Here is a 24,814-nt window from a genome sequence, read left to right on the forward strand (position 1 = left end):
ATCTGGCTTACTCAGCAATTATCTAGCTATGTAAGTTAACCCTTCCACATTTACTAACCCTTTTAACGCAGGAAACTCAAAGAAAGAATGCCTAAATTATTAGTTCCAATTACTAATTGGAGTTAAGCTAACAGAAGTTTCATTTAATTAATCTTAATTTGCCCAAATTTTCAAGGCTGTTTTCACTTTTCTGTATAAACACATATACATTATAGATCTCCAGTCAGGAAAGAACCATCAAATACTAAAATCTGGTATAAGTCTGGAGCGACACATTTTGAAAAGCTTCTAATTATAATGCTGATTTAAACCCACTGATGGTTCAAATCAGTGAAGGCATCGAGTCACTGTGCTATACTGATCAGAGAAGTCTGTGCTTTTCAGTGCATAAGTATACAACTGCCCTTAACATTGTTTTGTTGAGGTACAATTGAAATAATTCAAAATAATTGTTGCATGAATCAGATTTTGCACAAGGACTCAGAGTTGGAAAGGATTGGGCTCAGATGCAATAAACTGCTCGTTCTCAGTGTCTGCTGATGCAAGTGAAAAGTGGTTAGCTGGATAGGATATCAGAAGAGCTGTCTGGGTAACAGTATCTCAGATGGGGGTAAATGTCTTTAGCATAGAAGTGATGTGGAAAATGGAGGAACAAAAAGGCATTCATAAAAAATTGCACTCCAGCATTAGTGTTAACCAACCAATGGGTCTTAGTGCCAAAGAGCATTTATCATCAAAACAGAATAGAAAATAGCAGGATACATTTCATTTTCCATCTCGAAACGTGGAGAAATAAAACTGCATTGATATTTGCGAATCGCACTCGAACTATAAAAGCTAAATTTGGACAATGTAAAACATAAATTTTCCAAGCACATATGCCAATACTACTTGCAGCTAACAACACTGCCTCAACTACCTTAAGTTTTATTAACTGAAGCACGTTCCCTGCCGTTACAAACACCCATCTTTCATCCCTCTAATATTTCTTCAATAAGTCGGTCGCTACGTCAAAAGTCTTTGCAAAATATTATAGGGTAATACAAATGGCTCTATTAAATGAAGCCTTTGTCAAGTGAAGAAATATTTGTAAACTCAAAAATATGCTACATATGTTATTTTAACGTATACTTAAAAAAAGGTAAGATCATGAATCTTTTCAAAGAAGGGTGATAAAGAATATAGTTTGGTTCACATGACGTGAACTTGTTCCTTGCTTCCTCTCCATGAACAATATCTCATATTTATTAGTTAACATTTTTGGCTGAAAAGTTCTTCTCACATGGAATTTTAGTAATCACTAAATTGTGTCCTTTCCTGAAACAACCTCTATACTTTTTTAAAAAAAAGGGAGACTAGTAAATATTCCAATATTATGCCAGCTCCAGAAAGCAGGCATGAGCAACACTAGCAATGGCCTGAGATTGAATCATTTGCTTGCTGACTTTCAGAAGGTAAAGTGCTAAGAAAACATAGGCAGTATCTCTTCATATTAAGACACATAATGGAATAATGCAGCGTTGCTGCCTAACCTTTGCAATTTCGATGTTTTTTTTAAACCACTAAAGAATGTCCCTTTCATAATTTGAAATGTACACTTATTTTTTCAAATTAAAGCAATCAAGCTCCATCACTCTCTTTTGCTACTAACCATGTAAAATAGGGTTATCCTCTAATTAGTCATGACAGAAGAACACAGTACTCTAAAATGTTATAGCAAATAAAAATCCAACTTGGATGGAAAGATGGGTGAAGAATTTTGAAGATCTGTTAATTATATTGGGCTAGATTGTGCCAAGGCAGAAGGATGGACAGAGCACAACTACCCCTCAGAAATAGTCTACAACTTCAGAATGTCAAGACTACGGCAACGGATAAATGGGCACCACACAACAATCAACAGACAGGAGTGTTCCCTAACAGTTGGGGAACACTTCAACAGTCCAGGACATTCGACCTCGGACACACACACACACACACTCTCTTTCTCACACATTCACAACCCCCCCCCAACCCAGACAGACAGACACACGCACACAAAGACCTAAATGCACACATATACATATATTTTGTGGGGTGAATTTGTACTTGCAGAGTTACATTGTACTTTGCTCAAAAACTGCATGAATTCATGTAAAAAACTGTTATCTCACTTTTTAGATTAGAATCAATCTAAACATCATGGCATAGACAGAGGACGCAGGGGCTAACACCTTCAACATATTGTCTAGCTAACACCAATTGTTACAGTTAACCTGAAAGAATGCAACTTTTTAAAAAAGTTTTGTGATTTACACATGAAAGAAGTGAAACTATCATGGTATTCGAACAGATGAAAGACTCAACAGACAATCAAGATATTTTTCAATGTATAATTTCAGTTACATCACAGCAAATTTTTGCTATAAATTTTGCGCCTTACAATCGGGTACTCCACAACCATCTGAAGAAGGAGCGGCACTCCGAAAGCTAGTGTGCTTCGAATTAAACCTGCTGGACTATAATCTGTGTTGTGTGATTTTTAACTCAGAATGTTATGCATTTAGATATCTTGAAGTTGGGGGTGGGATTCCAAAAACAGGCCTACAAAGAACTGAAATCAGCAAGAATTTCACCTTCCTTACTTCCATCCTGCTATTTGAAATATCTAAAATCTGAAGCAGACTTGTTAATCAAAGCAGCATACAATAATTAAGTTTATAATAAAATTGTGACTCTTATGCACTCCTCCCCAGAGTATTATAAAAGCAATGTGCTTGGATTGTTGACAGCATGAGAATTGGGTCAAGGTATACTGTAGCCTCCCATATAAGTGTTGGTATAAATCACATTCATAGTGAACACTAAGTACTTTTCTACAATGCTGCACTACCTCTTCAGCTGAACTATTCACACAACATCACTTAGTGTCACTTCACGTGACTTGGGAAGACCACATCCCCTGCATCCCCCAGAATAAAAAGTGCTTAGCCATGTGACATTACTTGAACTTGATCACAGTTACTCACTGCATTTGGCATTTTAATCCAGCTTGGAAAAAAAGAGTTGATAACAATGCCTATTATCCAGGTCACTACACTATTCATCCAGAACAAGTGCCAGCTCCGTATCTTTTCTGAGATGATTTATTGCAAAATGTCTCTTAACACAAGACTTGCTGACTGAAATATTTCTCTGATTTGGAACAACCTGAACTCTAATAACCCTTGTCTTCTCTATTGTTAGGTTACTCACGTCAATTTAGATGCTTTATTGATAGTTAAACAGTAGCTGGGGAGGTGAGCTTCTCGTTCTATTAACAAACACTCACCTGATGGTAAAAATCGTCGTCATTAAAAATCTCTTCATCTATGTCTTTCAGATGTGCATTTGACTTTCCTTGTGGCACAACCTCCTGTGTAGGAAAATAATCAGTCTGTCCATTACAAAGATCGGGAAGAAAAAAATACCAAGTTTCACTAAAAGCCTGGTCACATATTGCTTACTGACTAGATACAGAAAAATGTATCTTGTATATATTAACAAATCTAAGGTGTTTTGCACCTTTCCTTCTTGATGTTTTGATCTCTACTGAAAACAGGACACATTCTCAAGTACATTCACTACCACAAGGATCTTGCCTACAAATCCCCCTTTCATGGTTTTTCACAGTTTTGGTAGGCTATTTATCCATTGGAGGCACAATACAAATCTACCGTTCACACGTGCTCATCGCAGGAGTAACGTGTCTAAATGAGGCAAATTATAGCCATGGACTCAAATTCAGCAACATGACACAGACCATTGATCTAGCTGGCATAGACTGATCTGACAGCTCACTGTTTTATCAGAAAAGCATTAGCCCACTGAGCTCCAAGGCTACCACCTTACTTTTTTTTATTAAACTTTGAGATCTCTCTAGGACTTGTTTGCTTAAGAACTTTAAAGGGTATATTAATAACAGTTGTTAAAATGTTTGATTCCATTATTAAAATAATATGCAAAACTAAAAGTACAATGTTTTAGTTTATAAAACAAGCATGTCTGCTGAAAGCCAATACGTTCAATGATCAAAACAAAGAAATGTTATACCAGAGCAACACACAAGATCCAAATAATTTAAGCAAAATCTTTTGTGACATTTTCAATTTGTTTCATTTCAAAGTCACAAATGTCACTGGATTTAGTTTTATCATTCAAAAGATTGAGGATATTTTTACCCTATGAAGGTGTAAATGCCTCCTGGATTGGAGTTCTAGGGGCTCCCCTCTGACACTTTAACGAAATGGTCTTTCTTCATTTGGTAACTAAACAGTTAGTGTTGGCAGGCTTTCTGACTGTGCGTGTGTGTGTGTGTGTGTGTGGGGCGGGGGGGGGGGGGCGGCGGGAGGAGAGAGAGAGAGAGAGAGAGGGAGAGAGGGAGAGAGAGTGGCAGGCATTACAGTCAAGTCCAAACCTGCTCACACCACAACATACACTTTCCAGTGGGTGTCACTGGATAATGATCAGTACGATGAATTCTGACTGGTTTTCTCTCCACCAGCTGAGGCAGTGAGCCAAATCACAGTGCTCCTTCCATCACCCCAACTGAGAACAGTAAACGTAAGGACAGATTTGGACCGAACCTGGGATGTTCTCATATGAAAAACAAAACACAGCAAATCATAAATAGAAATGGCTGGAAACACAGAGGAAATCAATCTTCTGCAGAGTGAAAAAGCAGTGGGTGCTTTGGGTTTGTAATCTTCTTCAAACCCAGCAGTTCATTCCTTCAGCTTAAATCTATGAATCTGAAGCATCAGCTGTCAGTTTCTCCACTAATGTTCTAGACCTAGCCTGTTTTCAGCATTCACTGTTTTAGTTTCTCAGATCTTCTAGTCAATGAAACACCATTACACTTTGCCTTTATCCAACCAGAGAAATATCCTTTTAATGTTTACATATGAAAGGCAGAAAATAATCTTCAGACTATAAATTTGGAGTTCTAATTCGTTAGTGGCATACCATCTCCCCAGGTACAGTCTCTGGGATCTGCTGAGAATCTTCTTCCACTTTTCCAAGAATTTTATACAAGGATCGTTTGGTCTGAGTCCGTCTTATCAACCTTTCTTTATCCATCATAATCTGCTCAATCTGTGTCAAGATGGAACGCTCAAAAGCGCTGAACCCCTGGAATAAAATATTAGGACAGCAAGAATTTAGTTAACGTTCCATTTAACCAACATACTTCTTTTTTAAAAATTAGAATGTCCCTGCATTAAGGTAAATTTTATCTTAGTTTTAAATACTGAGATTTACACAAAGGCAATATTCTTTAAAAATATAGAATCTACAAAACATAAAAAAAACTGTTCCAATACAAGTGTTACATATGACTTACTAGTCCAACCAAGTAAATATATAAACCAATACAGTGAGGCTTATTATCATGCTACTATCAGCTGCCAAAACACTCAGAGTCAGGGATTAACTTTGCATGAAACAGATAAAATACAATCATACATTTCCAGTTTTTTTTTAAAAAGAGAAACCAGGTTCTTGACCCAACAAAGTAAGTAGTTATCAATTTATCCATGTCCGGTAGAAAGCAGGCAGTTCTAGTGCTTAATTTCAGGACTGGAGACAACGAGTTAGCTTGTCAAGAGTTGTCAGAAAGTTTAAAAAAAGAGAAGCAAAATAGATTGGTGTTTACAGTAAAGAATCGTAATAGACCAATCAAAACTTGAAAACTGTATGTGATTAAATACCATAGATGCTGGTGTAAAATCAGCTTTCTGAAAGTTCGAAGTCAACTTTTACATGAGCAATATTTGAGAGGCGAAATCCACTGTCAAAGTGCCACTAGTTTGGAGACTATTCTTGCCAATTCTAGCATAATAGTAGAATAAAAAGAGCTAAAGAGCATTTTCATAATGAATCTTTATAAACATCCAAAGAATGCAACATTAAATTTTCGACAACTATGTTGATTAAAGACCAAATCAAATACACAAATTTATACAAGTTAAAAAAAGTGAAAGCTTCAGAAAGTTGTTTTTTTTTCAGATCTGCAGCTTTTATGCATACAGTTTGAATATTTCCTCAGTGAAGAGGAGAATACTCAGCAAAGCATGCACGCAATGTGCATTACATTTTCTTGTGTTCAGAACCAAATAACAAACCCCAATTTGTTATTTTAATTTCATCATCATATGGACAAACAGCCTCCCAGCCTGCCTCAATCCCCTTCAGTTTGTCTAACAATGCAAAAGGTCTACAGCAGACACCATTTCCCTCGCCCTGCACTCATCACTGGAACATTTGGACAAGAAGGACACCTACATCAGAGTACTGCTCAACGAGTACAGCTCTGCCTTCAACACCTTTATCTCCAAACTGATCTCAAAACTGCAAGACTAGGTCTTGGTTCTGCCCTCTGCAACTGGCTCCTCAGCTTCGTGACCCATAGACCCATAGTGAAGATAGACAACTGCATCTCCTCCACGATAACACTCAATCACCCTAAGGATGCGTACTCAGCCCTCTACTGTACTGCCTGTACACCCACGACTGGTAGCTAAATTCCAAATAACACCATCTACAAGTTTGCTGATAACACCACTGTGGTAGGATGAAAATCAAACAATGGCGAGTCAGAATACAGAAAGGAGATAGAGGGCTTGGTGACAGGGTGCAATGATAACAACTTCTGCATCAGCAAAACAAAAGAAAAGAACACACCGTCATTGACCTCAACGGAATGGAGGTTGAGAGGGTTGACAGGGTCAAGTTCCTCAAAGATGATAACTGACAATCTGTGCTGGACTTCCCACATGGAAACAACGGAAATTCAGCATGTCCATAACGACCCTCACCAGCTTTTACAGGTGAGAGAATACTGTCCGGTGCATAACGGGTACGACAACTGCTCTGTTCAGGACCGTAAGAAATTATAGAAAGTTATGTGCACAGTCCATACCATCGTGGAGGCTAACCTTCCATTCATGGACTCCATTTACACTTCTCGCTGTGGTAGAGAGGCTGTCAACATCATCAAAGACCCATCCCAACCTGGTAATGCTCTCCTACAACCTCTTGTCAGGCGGAAGATACAGAAGTTTGAATACATGCACCAAAAAGTTCAGGAACAACTACTTCCCTGCCATTATAGACTGATGAATGAGCTCTCTAACTTTAAATAATGTTGATCTTGCTTCATGCAAGTCCTGTGCAGTATAACCTGTAAGCCTCTGTCCAAGTTTTTTTCACCCTACGATCTGTATGTCTTTGATCACTATGATCTGCCTGTACTGCTCACAAAGCTTTTCACTGTGACAATAAATCAAATCAATCAATCATTTTTGTCTGCCTTATCAATCCACAAATAATCATCTATGCCAATTGCATTGGATACCCTTTACTTTTTGAATGATTTGATGACAATGTCTGTTCTGATTTTATCCAAGGTGTCTATAACTCATTCACATAGGGTTGCTAATGTAAGGAGTCTGTGTGCAGACTCTTTTGGGTAATTCCTCTGATCGTCCAGTTATTTCACTTTTTTCTTATGCTATCCTTGGAGGGTTTGTTTAAATGAACAATAGTTGAACAAGGCTCATTAGACCTCCAGAAACATTGGATCATAAAACACTGATATTGCACTATCAACAATGAATCCTTGACATGGTGCGTGTTTTTTTTTGTATTCATACTAGTTAGAATCACAAAACGTTCCTCAGCCAAATCTTCAAACCACCTTCATTCATCTATCCTTTCTTGTGAATATGAATGAGTTCTCTTTTTGAGAATTGTTGTCTTGGGAGGATTTTTTCTATTGAATATCACAATTGGCTTAAGTTTTGCCCCATACACAACTCAATGGTTAATCTATTCTTTCTGTGAACAGTTGTTTTCATGATCACTAATTTCTTTCCAACTTTGCTCACTGTTCGACTTCTGACATGTCAAAATTCAAGGAAGTATCATCCACATTCCCAATACAAATTAAACCTGTATGTAGTCTTTTGTCCACAAAAGATTATAAATTGCTGAAATGAGATAGGTCTTTCATCATGCTCTGCTTGGAGATGCCATTGAACCCTAGGCTTCTGCCATAGTACAAATATCCTCTTCATAAACATGGTACACCATCTAGATATAGCTTTGAAACTTGCAACACCAAATTTTCTTGCTTATTTCAGACCAAACTTCAGACAGATCTACAAGAAACTGAGTCTTTCTGGCAATTTGCATTGTATTTTAACTGCAGCCACATTCCAGGATTTCTGACATCATCACAATCTGTAATGGAAGATTTCTCCAACTCTAATGTTCTTCTGATATCTCAAATTCTCTAGCTGAAGCTCTGCAATCTTCATGACTGAGTTCAAATTGAGCTGAGCACCTGTTGCTTTTTCTTGAAACCATGTTGCCTTATGAGAAGGCAGCATCAGCAGGAATGGAGTACACACAGAGCTTGCAACCAAATGGCATGCTAACATGGGCAGGCATAAGATGAAGAACAGTTACCTTCAATGATAACCTTCAACATTATCCTATGATTATATGAATGAGTAGATTGGCACAAAGCAAGTTTAATTTCAGTGACAAGCATGTGACAGGTAGAAAGCATTTGGATTTTCTAGACAAAAGGTCAGGAATCAAGTTACATGAAAAATAACAGATTAGATTAGATTACTTAGAGTGGAAGCAGGCCCTTTGACCCAACAAGTCCACACTGACCCGCCAAAGCGCAACCCACCCAGACCCATTCCCCTACAGTTACTCCTTCACCTAACACTATGGGCAATTTAGCATGGACAATTCACCTAACCTGCATATTTTTGGACTTCTTCTTGACCAAATGTTCACAGTTGACTTTTACACAAGATCCACTATTACTTGAGTATATTTGAATGAGGGCTTTCAATTATCAACTTACTTTCTTATATGTTCCACTGTATAAAGCTTTAATTCAGTGTTTCATTAAACACAACTACTACGTAATTGATCCAAAAGCATAGAGAGATGAAAGAGCAATTAATAAATTAAATAATTGCTAGCCTCACTCAAACCCTTTACTAAATGTATTGGCATGTCAACAAAGTTCAGTAACATTAATAATGTAAAATATTTAACAGATCAAAAATTTGTATCATAATTAAAGATTAGCCTGGTTGAGGTGAGCATCCTTCCATTTATGATGCCTGATGGAATACAGCCCCAAAACTCTGGTAAGGTCAGGTGAGCTCACCTGATGCACTTCTTTTGATGGCTGCATAAACCAATTATGAAATCATTTTTATACAGCCAGATATTATGCTTGCAAACAAAGTTTCAGTTTGTCATAATTACAAAACATCCTTTCAGACAATCTTCCTTCTTGCTTTGACAAAGTGACAAAAATAATGTAGAATCAAAAGATCAATTCACCTTGCCTATTTTGCCTGAAGCTAATCTTGTCTTATCATGCCATTTCTGTAATGTACTATTACGAAATGTTCTGAGGTCAGCAAACCGCTTAGCCATGAAGTCTGGGTACTCATCCACTTTAAGTTTCCTTTTCTGTGGCCTTTTCCTCTTCTGCACATCCTCAATTTCATCATCACTGGGAATCTCTTCACTGGAAACAAAAAATATAGCATATATAGAAGTGGATTCTATTTTCTCTGCACTACAGTAATATGTACAACACTAACCACAATCATTGGTCATGCCTTAATATAACCAAATCTTTTCTCTTCCTGCTAATGTTCACTCCAGCAATGTGTAACATTCTTGCATGTAACTAATTTATAGGAGTATTTCCTTGGGTTTTATTTTAAGTGCTTGGCATTTTTATTTCATATGTTTGTGTTCTACAAGATAGAAAGGAAATGCTCGTCCAGGGAATCAAAACAACCTGCTTCTTAGAAACAATAAATCACCTTCCTTGAAACTGTAATACCTACAGTTCTGACTAAATTTCCCTGGAAAATAAATCAAACAACTTTGATAACTGGCAACTGCTAAGCTTTTAACAGATATAGATCCAGTTTATTTATGAACTAAAAAATTAGAATATTGACTAATATTTACACAGCCATAAAATGTCAAAATGAAAAGAGACAACTGAGAGTTACTGCTAAGATGTACTACAAGCAGGAAAATACTTAAAACAACAGACGAAAGATTTGGCACGTACAAAACTCACCGCAAGTGTCATATAAATCTTTTGAGCCTGAAATCACTCGCATTCATTTTGACAGCGAAATAAAGGTTGAAAATCCACATCCACTGGGACTATATTTGGACTGCCAACATAATCTTGTCGGCTGAAACTCCCAGTAGCTTCATAAGCACCTGCTCAACATCCGCTGCAATTAGTCTGAATAGAGTATGCATTTTGGAGCAAAAATCAAATGACTGAAATATCCCATTATCAACTCACTCACTGCTGTTCTATCACTGCGCTTACCTGTCCAGTTCTGGCTTCTTGCCACTGACAAAGTGTTGTGTGCCTTGGTACTGGAAAAGGAGTTCATCCTGAAGTTCAACGAGTGACCTCAGAAGTGCCTTCAGTGCTTTGCAACCTATAGGGAAAAGCAAATAAACTTTATAAATTGGACTATAATTAATTAGCCTTTTCTGCCACTTCAGTGATAAACTTTCTACTTAATGGGATTGTGCCCTGATTATGATTTCTTTTATAAAAAGAGCGAGGCCTTTAAAGACTTTACCTAAAACAGTTCTCATCAGTATGAAATGGAGATCAGCCCTCTAAGCAGTCCCACAAGAATGAAATCTAGTTAAGTGAAATCTTATAAGTATCTGAAAGATTACGACAGGATTTATTTCCTGGGTGACACAGATTGGCATCTGAATATTGAAATATACATGACATTCGGCAAATACAAGCTAGGAAAAGATAAGGGGATAACTTTCTTAATGATGGCACCAACACAACAGACAGATGACTTCGGTAAACCAGCATTTTGGGTAGAGATGAGGAATAAAGGTAAGAAACCACTTTCAAAGTAGTGTACAGACTCCTTAAACAGCAACAACAATGTAGAATGCACTATAAAGGAAGAAATAATGGGAATTTGTCAGAAAGGTAATAACCATGGAGGATTTTAATCTACATACGAACTGGAAAAAGCAAAATGAGCAAACGTAACCAAGGTGAGGAGTTCATAGAATATTTTCGGGCAGTTTCTTCTGCAAGCAGACAGCAGACCTGGCATTGTGCAATTTAAAAAAAGGAGTGGAGAGAAAAAGAAAGTTGGCCCAGTGGAAAATGAGTCTGGGAATAAATAATGGAAATGAGAGAGATGGCAGATGAACTGAACAGGAATTTTACATTGACCTTCATTGTAGAGGATACAAGTAACCTCCAAGAAATAGTTACAAATCAGGAATTTGAAGGGAAGAACAAATAAAAAATTAAAATCACCAAGATACAGAACAATTTGTTGCAGCTCAGGCTGACAAGTGCCCAGGATCTGACGGATGTCCAGGGTCTTAAAAGAAAGAGCTAGTGAGATAGTTGATGTGTTGGTTTTAATTTCCCAAAATTTTCTAGATTCAGGGAAGGGCCCACTAGATTGAATAATTGTAAGTCCTTTAATCAAAAAGGGTGACAGAAAGCAGGAAACCTAAGGAAGATGCTAGAAGCTATTATTAAGACATTATATCAGGGCACTTTAAATTCAAACTAATCATGCAGACTCTACATGGTTTTGTGGAAGAGAAATCAGGTTGAACAGACTTATTGAAATTCTTAGAGGAAATGAAATGTGCTGTCATCAAGAAGAACTGGTGGATGTACAGAACTTAGATTTCCATGGTATTTGATAAGGTGCCTTCTTAAGGGTTATAATGGAAAATAAAAGGTCATGGTATAGAGGGCAACATATTGGCATACATAGAAGATTGGCTAGCTAACAGGAAGCAGAGAACAAGCATAAATTATTCATTTTCTGGTTGGCCACAGGGTGGTATACCACAGAGATCAGTGCTGGAGCTGCAACATTTTATTATTTGTACAGATAAACTGGAAAAAAGGCCAAAGGGATGGTTGCCAAATTTGTTGATGACACAAAGATTGGTAGGAAAGTCCGCTGCAAAAAGAACAGAGAGAAGTTACAAAGGGATAAAGATAAGTTTAATAACTAGGCAGAGATTTGGCAAATTAAATACAAGGTTAGAAATTATGAAATTATCCATTTTGGCATGAATTATAGAAAGGAAGCATTTTGTCTGAATGATGGGAGTTTTCAGAACTCACAAATGCAGAGGAATCTGGGTATCCTCAAATTAATTGCAAAAGATTCACATGCAGGCATAGCAAGTAATTAGAAAAGCTAATAGAAAGTTTTGCTTATTACGAGAGGAATTGAACACACAAGTAGAGAGATTGTGTTTCACTTGTACAGGGTATTGCTGAGATCACATCTGAAGTACTACGTGCAGTATTGCTCCCTTTACTTAAGGTAGGATGTAAACACTTTGGAAGCAGTTCAGAGAAGGCTTACTGGAGATGGGTGGGTTATCTTATAATGAACAGTCGGAGAGACGAGGTTGGTTTCTACTGGAGTTTAAAACAGTAGCAGACAATTTTATTGGAACATGCAAGATCTTGAGAGGTCTCCATTGAATGCGTATGAACAAGATGATTCCTCTTATGAGAGAATCAAGAACTGTGGTCCACTGCCAAAAATAAAGCAGAGATTAGGAGGATTTTCTTTCCTCTCACAGAGGTATGGGTGTCATTGTTTTCAATGCCTTTTGAAGAACAATGTTTCAGAGTACTTGAATACTTCTACTGCAAAAGTACATTTTTCTTGATAAGCTACAGTTGGAAAGGCTACTGGGACTAGTCATGAACCAGAGCAACCATGATCTTACGGAATAGCAGAGCAGGCTTGAGGGACTAAATAATCTACTCTTTCTCATCTTTTGTATTTCATTCCCTGCGCTGTAGCCAAAGCTTAAAAACAAAAACTGCATTAACAATCCTATGAACTTAAAGCGTGAAGATACACCTATAAGGTAGTCAAAAATATTTTGCCAAATTTTTAAAAATATGCACCATTGTCATGTCATTCATGCTGCCAAAAAAAGAAGAGACAGGGTTCTGATTTTCCTTTTTAAATAAAGAGGAGGGCAGCAATCTTTAAAGGTGAAATTATTAGGAGGGACAGACCTTACGATTGATTAAGCAAGGAAGGAACATCATCCAAAGTCTAAAAAATTTATTACAGGACTAAGAGAAAGTCAACAATTTTGTAAAGGATAGAGTATCCCAACAGAACCCCATAACCATAGAAACAGGATCCCATTAGAACCGCATGACCTAATATTGACAAAAGCTTGCTTTGCCCAAAATGGATACATTTCAGTTAATATCCATCTGTGGCTATATTTACAAGCTCAATGATTTCAAACTTGCTCAGTTTACACATACACGTGCGTATCTGCTCAAATTTTGAAGTGTGTGTGTCTTGGGACAGTAATTGTAATTGATTTAAATCCTAATTTAGAAACATCTGGAAGTTCTATTACACTTAGCAAAATTGGAGTACTGTATTTAAGCTCCATCCATCCTGAAATTTTACCTTTCTCATCAATGTCATAGAATGAAAGCTAGCAAACACTATACAGCAACACTGATCCCAAACTACAATGCAATCAAAAAAACTTGTTCAAAAACCTACCTTTATAAGTTGGCTTCTAGTAATATCATCAAGCTGTTTCCCTAAGATCTTGTCAAGGAACTTTCAGAGACTCAACTACAAAGATAGTTTATAGTTGTTTATTCAACTTTTAAGTAAAACAGCCAAAGCTCTGATTCAGCTGGAAAATTCTCTGAATTGTATTTACAATGAAATTTGGATTCAAAGTGCATCCCAACACATTGAGGTAATTTGGTGAGTAAAGTACATGTTGTTTCATTATAGATAAAGTCAGTCTCTCAAGTGTTTATGTATATCTCAGTTTTGGACTGAGGTAGACATCAGTTAACATCCACAGTGGTCTTGACTATAGTTGTTGGTTACTTGAAAAGGTGCAAAATGTAGTGTCTCCCTTTACTTTTAATCTACTGCATTTACGTCAGACATCATACTTACCAATCAGCTGGTCACATCGAATAGCATTTCATGAGTTTAAAAGAACGAGAATCTATCTTAAATTTGAAACAATCATTAAAGCCAAGAACATAAAAATTCAATCCAATGTAAAAGAGTGTGGATTGTAACTGAACGGTAAAGTACCCCAGGGACATAAATTCAATGCACGAGCTGACACATATCAACCAAATACAATGTTCACAAAGATTAATTTAGAAGTTTTAATAAATTACTTAAATAAAAGCTGAGGCTTTTAGTTGTTGGCAAAGAGTCAAATAAAAACTTCCAACACAGGCAAAGAATATATTAACAACCATTTAAAAAAGTGAAAATAATCAGCAGGTCAGTCAGCATCTGTGGAGAGAATGTTTCAGGTGTGAACCTGTTGTAAATTGGAGTACTGCTAAACTTTTCTGATCTTGCTTTAGATTTCCTGCAGCTAACTTATTTTTAATATGTTAGAAATTTACTATCAATTCATCAGAACATAGAAAAATCTAATGTAGAGAAACTCCCATTGCAAAGCCGGCCAGGACTAATCTATTAATTCATGACAGCTATTTACATGATAAATACAAATTACATTCCTATTATCAGTCAAGTTCATTATTTGTGGTGAAAGTGTTGAATAGCTAATTGTATTAATTGATGTGCTAGTGCGCAACTTACAGGTCAATGTGCAGAAATCAGGAATTTTAGATTTTGGTCAATAACATCAACATTTAAACATTCCCAATTACTTACATGTGTAAATGAAAACAAGGTATTAGATGCAGTGACAAAAAGATTGCATCACAGCACCACATTAAAAACTTATAAAAAGGAACCATTGCAAAAGCTTTCCTACATCTGCACATGAGGAAACCTGAACTGTGCTCGGTACAAGTACATATCTATCCACCTGCAAATAGGCACATGGGAACAGGTGCAGGTCATTCAGCCCATCAAACCCGTTTCACTATTCAAGTAAGATTACAGCTGATCTGTGGCCTAACTCCTAACTCCATGGGGACCCTGCCCATCCCTTAATACCTTTGCTTAACAAAAATTTATCTCAGATTTAAAACTAACAAAAAAAAAATGGAATTCAGTTCAAGATTTGGCACAGAGTGACTTTTGTTTTAAGTAGAAGTAGTGAAGCAACTGAATTTGCTCGCCTGGGACAACTGTATATCGTTCTCATTGTTCTTCCCAATGCTGAACGTGGGGACAGCTTGATTAGAATACACAATATATGTTAGAATTTCCAATATATGTTAATGATATAGAAGATGGTATCAGCAATAACATTAACAAATTTGCTGATGATACAAAGCTGGGTGGCAGGGTGAAATGTGATGAGGATGTTAGGAGATTACAGGGTGACCTGGACAAATTAGGTGAGTGGGCAGATGCATGGCAGATGCAGTTTAATGTGGATAAATGTATGGTTATCTACTTTGGTGGCAAGAACAGGAAGGCAGATTACTACCTCAATGGAATTAATTTAGGTAAAGAGACAGTACAGAGAGATCTGGGTGTTCTTGTACACCAGTCAATGAAGGTAAGCAAGCAGGTACAGCAGGTAGTGAAGGCGGCTAATAGCATGCTGACCTTCATAACAAGAGGAATTGAATATAGAAGCACACCTGGAGTACTGTGTGCAGTTCTGGTCTCCAAATTTGAGGAAAGACATTCTGGCTATTGAGGGAGTGCAGCGTAGGTTCACGAGGTCAATTCCTGGAATGGCGGGATTACCTTACACTGAAAGACTGAAGCGTCTGGGCTGGTATACCCTTGAGTATAGAAGACTGAGAGGGGATCTGATTGAGACATATAAGATTATGAAAGGATTGGACACTCTGGCAGCAAGAAACATGTTTCCGCTGATGGGTGAGTGCCAAACCAGAGGACACAGCTTAAAAATACGGGGTAGACCATTTAGGACAGAGATGAGGAGAAACTTCTTCACCCAGAGAGTGGTGGCTGTGTGGAATGCTCTGCCCCAGAGGGCAGTGGAGGCCCAGTCTCTGGATTCATTTAAGAAAGAGTTGGATAGAGCTCTCAAAGACAGTGGAAAATCAAGGGTTATGGAGATAAGGCAGGAAGAGGATACTAATTAGGAATGATAAGCCATGATCATATTGAATGGTGGTGCAGGCTCGAAGGGCTGAATGGCCTACTCCTGCACCTATTGTCTACTGTTTATTGTCTAGAGTGCTACAGTCATCAGGTACAATATACAGACAACTTTAAACAGGTACAGAAAGTAGAACTCGCCCTCTTGCTTTAAAGTTTTCCTTATAATAATTAAATGTATTATGGAGACATTAATTTAAGCGACAAACATAGTAAATACTAAAAATTGGTAAAGAGAAAGGGTTAAAGGATACAAGACAGACTGTGGAACTAAGTGCCTGGAATTTGCACAGGAAACTAGAAACAGCTACATTTCTACTTTATCGATGTTTTTTTGTATTCTGGATTCATATCAAAATTGATTGCCACTTACTGCAATGTAAATCTGCCTGCCTTGGGCAACTAGTTCACCTCGTGTCACTGCATGATCTGCTTCTTAAGTTTACCAAATGTCAACTCTAATATTCTGAAAAATGTGCTATTTTAGTGGGTGTTAATGCATTTCCACATTTATTTTTCACACGTCAAACCAAGTTCTATTTAGTTTTTTGGGGAAGAGCATGAGAAGCAAGAAGCCCGCAACCTTTAAAGTCAGAACTGCAGATAAATGACAACAAAAGAACATACAGCCTAATAAATATTCAATGTATAACTATCAATTTTTGGACATGGGTATCAGTAGATTTTCTCTCTCTAGGTAAAACTTAAAAGCCCAGTGCTCCAGGCACCAATATTGAACCCAATAATTTGCAGTATAGAAATACAGAATAATTGAATTTACTTTATTCAACAACTTTGAAGTGCCATGTATGTAAAAATGTAAGTATTTCTTGGAGCATTTGTGTTAAGTATTTTGTTTATTCAGCAGAGCGATTGTCGATTTCCTACTTTAAATGGATATCAGTAACTATCTACCACTTTTGGTTAACCATTCGATCACATCTTTCACAAGCTTCAAAAATTTATTTTGCATCCACAAAATTTCACTAAAATATATTGCTATCAGAGCAAAACTTTGACAGGCACTAAAGTACATATTTTCTTTTAATAGTATATAATTATCTGTAATTTTCAGAGAGCTAAAGAGAGATGAATATGGTTGAGAATTTATTCTGAAATGGTTGGGCAAAATCTGTGATGCACCACTGTCTTTTTGGATCATTCTCAGCTACTTCCTGAGATGGTTAAGAAAAGAATGACTGTTACTTATTAAGCAAAGGAGGAATGACTTTCAAAAAAAAAACGACTTCGTCCACCATCACTCTTAGGATAGCGAGTCTATCGCTCAATATGACAGGAAACCCACATCTGTGACCTGAGAACAATGGTTTTCATTCAAATCCACAAGCCTGGTGCTTTCTCTAGTCGTCCCCTGCAATTAATCCCAAGAATACATTTGATTAAATCTTTTCAAGCAAATCCTTTGCTTTGCTTTTGTTAGTTCATTTCTTGTCAACATCCATTAAAGTATGCCTTTAATTCTCCTACAATCTAAAAAACACCGATCCTGCCGTCTTCAACTTTAATCAACTGTACACCAGCATTTTTCATTTCATAATAATGTGCTGTTTGGAATTCAAAAGGCAGGCTCCACATCAATCATTCCTTGTGAATTTTTCCACTGCAATAAATATGCAAATGAGAAGCTAGTCACTCGTATTTCAGGCCAACTTGCTAGTGTTTTAAAAAGACACAAATTTATTAATTGCCAGTGGCCAGAGGAATCCTATTACTGTGGGCATTGATTACAAAGCTGCCTGAGTGATTATTGTGCAACTTGCAGACTATCCAGGCATGAGGAAAAATTATTAAACCAGTCGAAGATTATCAACTCGGAATGACAATAAGCTTCAACATTAAGGTTCTGCAAAGTTCCTTAACAAAGAATAACATATGAACTGCTCTGCTGCTGAATTAGCGTTATTCCATAATCCTAAAGCGCACTAGTGCTACTTTTCAGTTTATCCTGTAATACCCTACAGAATTGTAATTCTGACAGAAAGAAGCTCTGATGAATTTAGACTGTTCAATTTGACTGACGGAAGAGAGTTGAAAGTATTAACTCAACCCAACCTTACTCATGTTTAATACCTTATCAAACTTAATTTGAATGCCAATATATAGTTAGCAAAAATCTTTTATTAGCAGGTAATCAGCCATTTAAATGAGCTGTTGTAAGCAGCAAAGCATGCCATCTGAGTTACAAAAATAGATTCTACATAATATGTACACACTCAAAATATAGGTTTATAGATTAAAATTTACATGTTTAAAATTTAGATTTTATAAAGATCATACACAATTAGTTTTTCAATCATTGGCATCTGACAAAATATTTAGAACAATTAATGTTAACTTTTCATTTGCTAGCTATTCATGTAATATTTTTTCTGTTATTTCTGTATTCTTGTCTTTACACAAAGGGTGCGTTGCTGAACACTGATTACACCCAGGATATTGTATAATGCAAACACCATAAAGTGTTGAAAATGTTTACCTTGCTCTTCTAATTTGTCCTTAATAGGAGCTCAAAAAATAGTGTGGTAAAATTTTATTTTTTTTAGATACTTCGATATAGAACATGGGGAGCAAATTGAATTTTCAAGGCTACAGTGGTTTTAAAAAGTGCTTGCATTTATGTAGCACCTCATCAAATCCTAGAACTACCTAAGTAATTCAGAAGCAATTAATTCTTGGAATGCGTCAATATTGTATCAGAAACTGAATTGATAATCTGTATACACTAAGACTTTACAAACAGTTAATGAGATAAATGATCAAGTAATGCTTAAAGGAGAAACACTGATTAGGACACCAGGAGAATTACTTATTGTTAAAAGAAAACACAGAAGTTAGATGATACGTCAGTTCAACGTTCCATTCAAAACACGAACTGTAACAATATAATACTAAACTCAATATTGTTGAAGTTCATGTAAAGTATACATTCAAGTCCAATAAAACAAAAGAGCTGTGGATGCCAGAAATCTGAAACAGAAACTAATTGTTCAGGAAACTCAGCAGATTTGGTAGCGTCTATGGAGAGAAAATCAGAGTTAACTACTGGACTCAAAACATTAACAATTTTTATCTCCAAAGATGCTGCCAAACATGCTGAGTTTCTCCAGTACAGTTTTCATTAAAGTCCAAGTGGGTTTGAACTCTCAACTTTCTTGCTCAGAAGTCATTTGTCATCAGCTGATTGTTTTTGCCACCAATTTACTCCCATTTTCTTCCCAATCCCTGAAACTGCCTTCACTAAATATATATGATGGCTACTTCATCCTCAATATGCTTCTAAATACTCAATATCCCACTGTTAGACTCATGTCTGTCAATAAAAAAATCTTCCTTCATTCTCAGGCACAATCTCTCCAGCTCTCAAAAATTAAACCTCAATTCCCTTCAGCTACTGCTTTCCATTCTCCCTGGTCTGAAAATGTGTTGCCATCTCATAATAATGTATTTGCTGCTTATTTGAGATATTCCAAGTTTGCTTCTGAAACCGAGAGCACAAAACCTAAATGAAACATTTTCAGATACGTTTCTGCACACGAGTTTTCTACAGAAACAAAAGTCTTTGCCATTACGTGAAGTTCACAATTAACAATGGGTCTCTATTCTTTCTGTAAATACATACCTATATATTTTTCTATTTATACACATTAACTGACATCCACATATCAATGAAGTGCATACTGCTCAGCTTCTACTAATTTGTTCCAATGTTGACCACCAGTGTGACAATGGCCACCCTTACAAGTATTTTATAAGGTAGCATGACACGTACTGAGCTTCAACATGGTTAGACCACACAATTGAATAATTCTATAAATCTGCAGAGTATAGTTAGAATGAATAGCATTTCTCTATGCAGCTCTCTTATTTTACAGACCTATAGGGACTGGTAGTCAGGGAAGGCAAAAAGAAGGACCATCGTGATTGTTTATGAAACTTTGGAAGTATATTTTTTTGGGACCTGTGTGGTAGGAGAGGGTTGCTTTAAGTTTTATCACATATTATGCTCAAACTACTTGATTTAGTAGCACCATTGCTCCACATCTGAACAATTAACTCTTATTTCTGAATGAATCTCTGATTACTGTTTTTATGTGACCTCTGTGCAGACCAATAAGAAAGCCAAAACTGATCAGTAAAGGGCTTAATTATTAGCCACCATTTTTTCCTATTATTCTCATAGATTTTGATGACATTTTCAAAATGGATTTATTACACAGTGCAGTCCAAATTAAACCTAATTTGTTATCTTCAAAATCATAAAATCTCAGATAATTCAACAAGTTACCTCTATTGCTCCCCGCAACTTCTGCCAGGCCTGCTTTGTTTTCCAACATTCTCTGTTTTTGTTTCAGATTTCCAGCATTTAAAGTATTTTGCTTTCATTTTGGTCTTCAGCCAATTTAATCTGCATGACACGATATCAAGAAATAGTTGGAGATACTGGGTAGTGCAAATGCAATATTTAGTACTGAAGACTTGTGCTCCAAAACTTACCGAACCCTAGCCAAGCTGTTCTAGAACAGCTTCATCATTAGCATCTACCCAACATGGAAAATTGTCCAGGTATACCTTGTACATAAAAGCAGGACAAACTCAAACCAGCCAATTTCTGCCCTATCAGGATAATCTCAATCATCAGTAACTCGACCGAAGGGGTCATCAGCAGTGCTATCAAACAACAGCTCCTCAGAAATCACCTGCTCACAGATGCCCAGATTGATTTCCATCAGGGCCATTCAACTCCTGATCTCATTGCAAATAAAAGAGCGGAATTCCAGAGGTGAGGCAAGAGTGACTGTCCTTAACATTAAGGCTGCATTTGACCACGTGTGGCAGAGAGGACTCTGAGCAAAACTGGTATCAATGGGAATCAGGGGAAAACTCTCCATTGGTCAGAGTCATATCTGGCACAAAGGAAGATGCTGTAGTTGTTAGAGGTCAGTCATCTCAACTCCAAGATATTTCTGCAACAGTTACTCAGGTTACTCAGGTAATGCCTCAGGCTCAAATCATCTTCAGCTTCTTCAAAATAAGGTCAAAAGTAGAGATGTGCACTGATGATTGGACAACATTCATCACGATTCCATGGGTTCTGAAGCAATCTACATACAAATGCAGTATGATCTGGACAATATCCAGGCTTGGGTGGAAAAGTGACAAGTAACATTCACACTAGACAAATGTCAGGCAACGGGCATCACCAATAACAGACAATCTAACTTTCAGACCTTTACATTCAATAATGTTACCATCACTGAATTTAACGCTATAAATATCCTAGGGGTTATAACTGACCAGAAACCTAACCAGACTAGCCATGTAAACATAGTGGCTACAACAGTAGACCAGAGGCTTGAAATAGTGCAGCAAGTAACTTGGCTCCTGACTCCCCAAAGCCTGTCCACCATATACAAGGCACAAGTCAGTCATGTGATGGAATATTCAACATTTGCTTGGGTGAGTGTTGCTCTGATAACAATTATGAAGTTTGACACTATTCAGAACAAAGTAGCCCACTTGATGGGCACCATGTCCACAAAAATCTTTTCCCTCCAGCACCAACACCAACAGTTGGTAGCAACAATGGGTACCATCTACAGGATGCACTGCAGAAATTCACTAAATTCTTAGACAGCACTTTCTAAACCCATATCCACTTCCATCTTGAAGGACAAGGATAGCAGATAGCTAGGAATACCTTTACAAGCCATTGACTATCTGATCTTGGAAACATATTTCTGTTCCTTCTGTGTCACTGGATCAAAATCCTTGAATTCCCTCTCCAAAAGCTTTATGGGTTTACCTACAGCACACAGACCAAAGCAGTTCAAGAAAGTAACTCACCACCACCAAGGCCAACTATTCCAAACTTCGGTGGGAGTTGGGAAATATAGATTGGGAGCAGCTGTTTGAAGGGAAATCCACATTCGACATGTGGGAGGTTTTTAAAGAGAGGTTGATCAGAGTTCAGGAGAGCTATACTTTTGTGAAAATGAGAGATAGAAATGACAAGATTAGGGAACCATGGATAACAGGTGAAATTCTGAGACTAGCTAAGAAGAAAAAGGTTAAGGTCAAAGCGCCTGAAGTCAGACAAAGCTTTGGAAGAATAATCGGGAATGGAGGACCAATCTGAAACAAGGAATTAACAGGGCTAAAAGAGATATCGTTAGTGAGCAGGATTAAAGAAAACCCCAAAGCCTTTCATTCATATACATGGAGCAAGAGGGTAACAAGGGAAAGGGCTGGCCCACTCAAAGACAAAGGAGGAATGATATGCGTGGAGTCAGAGAAAATGGGAAAGATTCTTAATGAGTACTTTGCATCAGTATTCACCGAGGAGAGTGTCATAGCAGATGTTGAGGTTAGGGGTAGATCTTTGATTAGTCTAGGTCAAGTCGGCATAAGGAGGAAGGACGTGTTGTGTATTCTAAAAGGCACTAAGGTGGACAAATACCGAGGACCAGATGAGATCTATCTCAGGTTACTGAGGGAAGTGAGAGAGGAAATAGCTGGGACTTTAACAGCTATCTTTGCAGCATCCTTGTAAATGTGGGGAGGTTCCAGAAGACTGGAGAATTGCTAATGTTGTCCCCTGGTTTAAGGAGGGTAGCAAGGATAATACAGGTAATTACAGACCTGTGAGCCTTGCAGGATATGGCTCACAAGTCTGTAATTACCTGTATTAGATATGGAGAAGATATGATGGATAGAATATAAACCCATTTGGAAGAAAATGGGGTTATCAATGATAGGCAGCATGGTTTTGTGCAGGAAAGGTAATGTCTTACAAATCTTTTGAAGAGGTGACAAAATTGATTGATGAGGGAAGTGATGTAGATATCATATACCTGAACTTTAGTAAGGCATTTGATAAGGTTCCCCCTGGGAGGCTGATGAAGAAGGTGAAATCGTATGGAGTCCAGGGTGTTCTAGCTAGATGGGTGGAGAACTGGTTGGGCAACAGGAGACAGAGAGCAATAGTGGAAGGGAGTTTCTCAAAATGGAGACCTGTGACCAGTGGTCTCCCACAGGGATCTATGATGGGACCATTGTTGATTGTGATCTACATAAATGATTTGGAAAAAGATGTAGGTTGTCTCATTAGCAAGTTTGCAGATGACACTAAGATTGGACATCAGTAGATAGTGAAGGGGACTGTCAGAGAATACAGCAGAATATAGATAGATTGGAAAGTTGGGCAGAAAAATGGCAGATGGAGTTCAACATGGACAAATGCAAGGTGATACATTTTCAAAGATGCAATTCCAAAGCAAACTATACAGTAAATGGAAAAGTCCTGGGGAAAATTGATATACAGAGATCTGGGTGTTCAGGTCCACTGTTCCATGAAGGTGGCAACAGAGGTCAGTATAGAGGTCAAGGCGGCATATGGCATGCTTTCCCTCGTCGGAAAGGGTATTGAGTACAAGAGTTGGCAGGTCACATTGCAATTGTATACGACTTTGGTTCGGTCACATTTGGTGTATGGTTCTGGTTGCCACATTACCAAAAGGATGTGGATGCTTTGGAGAGGGTGCACCAGGATATTGCCTGGTATGGAGGGCTATGAGGAGAGGTTGAGTAGATGAGGCTTATTTTCATTGGAAAGAAGGTAGTTGGGGGGAGGGGACCTAATTGAGGCCTACAAAATCATGTGAGGTGTAGACTGGTTGGATAGCAAGAAACTTTTTCCCCCAGAGTGGAGGACTCAATTACTAAGGGTTACAAGTTCAAAATGAGGGGGAAAAGTTTAGGAGAACTTTAAGTGAAAAGTTCTTCACACAGAGGGTGGTGGGTGCCTGGATTGCGTTGCCAGTGGAGGTGGTAGGGGCAGGAACGATAGTGTCATTTAAGATGTATTTAGGCAGATACATGAATGGGCAGGGAGTAAAGGGATACAAATCCTTAGAAAGTAGATGGCAGATTTAGATAGAGGATATGGACAGGCGCAGGCTTGAAGGGCTGAAGGGCCTGTTTTTGCTCTGTAATGTTCTTTGTGTACCACCTTCTCAAGGGAAACTAGAGAAGGGCAATAAATGCTGGCCCAGCCAGCGATGCCCACATCCCATCAGTGAATCAAAATAAATTCTATGGATACTGCGGCCAATACTTAGAAAGGACAGATTTCTACACAATCTAGCAAGGTATGAACTAGATTGCCATGTCAGTGAATGTCAGCTTGAATGCCAGTGAAATTATGATACTGAAACTATTTTCCAAGTTAGTGAACAAAAATATTTGAAAATGCAACAACACTTATTCCAATTTTCATTATCAAAATCTTTGACAGCTCATTTTGTGTTCATAAAATCCTGTGCCTTTTACTTACTGACACGACCTACAAGATCACTGTAATTCTAATGGCCACAGACCTATATCTGAACATGCTGTTAACTTTGACCAAGATAAATCTTTCTCTCCACCATACATGATGACATTGATTTACTACAGGATTCTAAGAATGGTACCATGATACTCTCAAGTGATTGCTGTCCTCTGATTCCAAAACTATAACGTGATGACAGTCAAAGTACTTCATATGTATATTCCACTATTTGCCAGAGAACTTCAAAATTCATGGTGAAACCATGACAGTATAGTTC

The 24,814-nt window shown here is 37.6% G+C and overlaps 1 protein-coding gene across 2 annotated transcripts in view; it reads right to left on the bottom strand.

Moving 5' to 3' along the window:
- Nucleotides 1–24,814, bottom strand: part of aatf (apoptosis antagonizing transcription factor) — a 112,887-nt gene that overhangs the window by 44,205 nt on the left and 43,868 nt on the right. For both annotated transcript variants that reach the window (XM_060847949.1, XM_060847950.1), the window contains exons 5-8: nt 10,415–10,529; nt 9,391–9,580; nt 4,984–5,148; nt 3,311–3,394 (exon numbers count right to left, since the gene is read on the bottom strand). In XM_060847949.1, coding sequence (XP_060703932.1) covers nt 3,311–3,394; nt 4,984–5,148; nt 9,391–9,580; nt 10,415–10,529 — 554 coding nt within the window. The remainder of the gene's footprint in view (nt 1–3,310; nt 3,395–4,983; nt 5,149–9,390; nt 9,581–10,414; nt 10,530–24,814) is intronic.

The sequence above is a fragment of the Hemiscyllium ocellatum genome, chromosome 31, assembly GCF_020745735.1.
Source record: "Hemiscyllium ocellatum isolate sHemOce1 chromosome 31, sHemOce1.pat.X.cur, whole genome shotgun sequence".
NCBI classification, from domain to species: Eukaryota; Metazoa; Chordata; class Chondrichthyes; order Orectolobiformes; family Hemiscylliidae; genus Hemiscyllium; species Hemiscyllium ocellatum.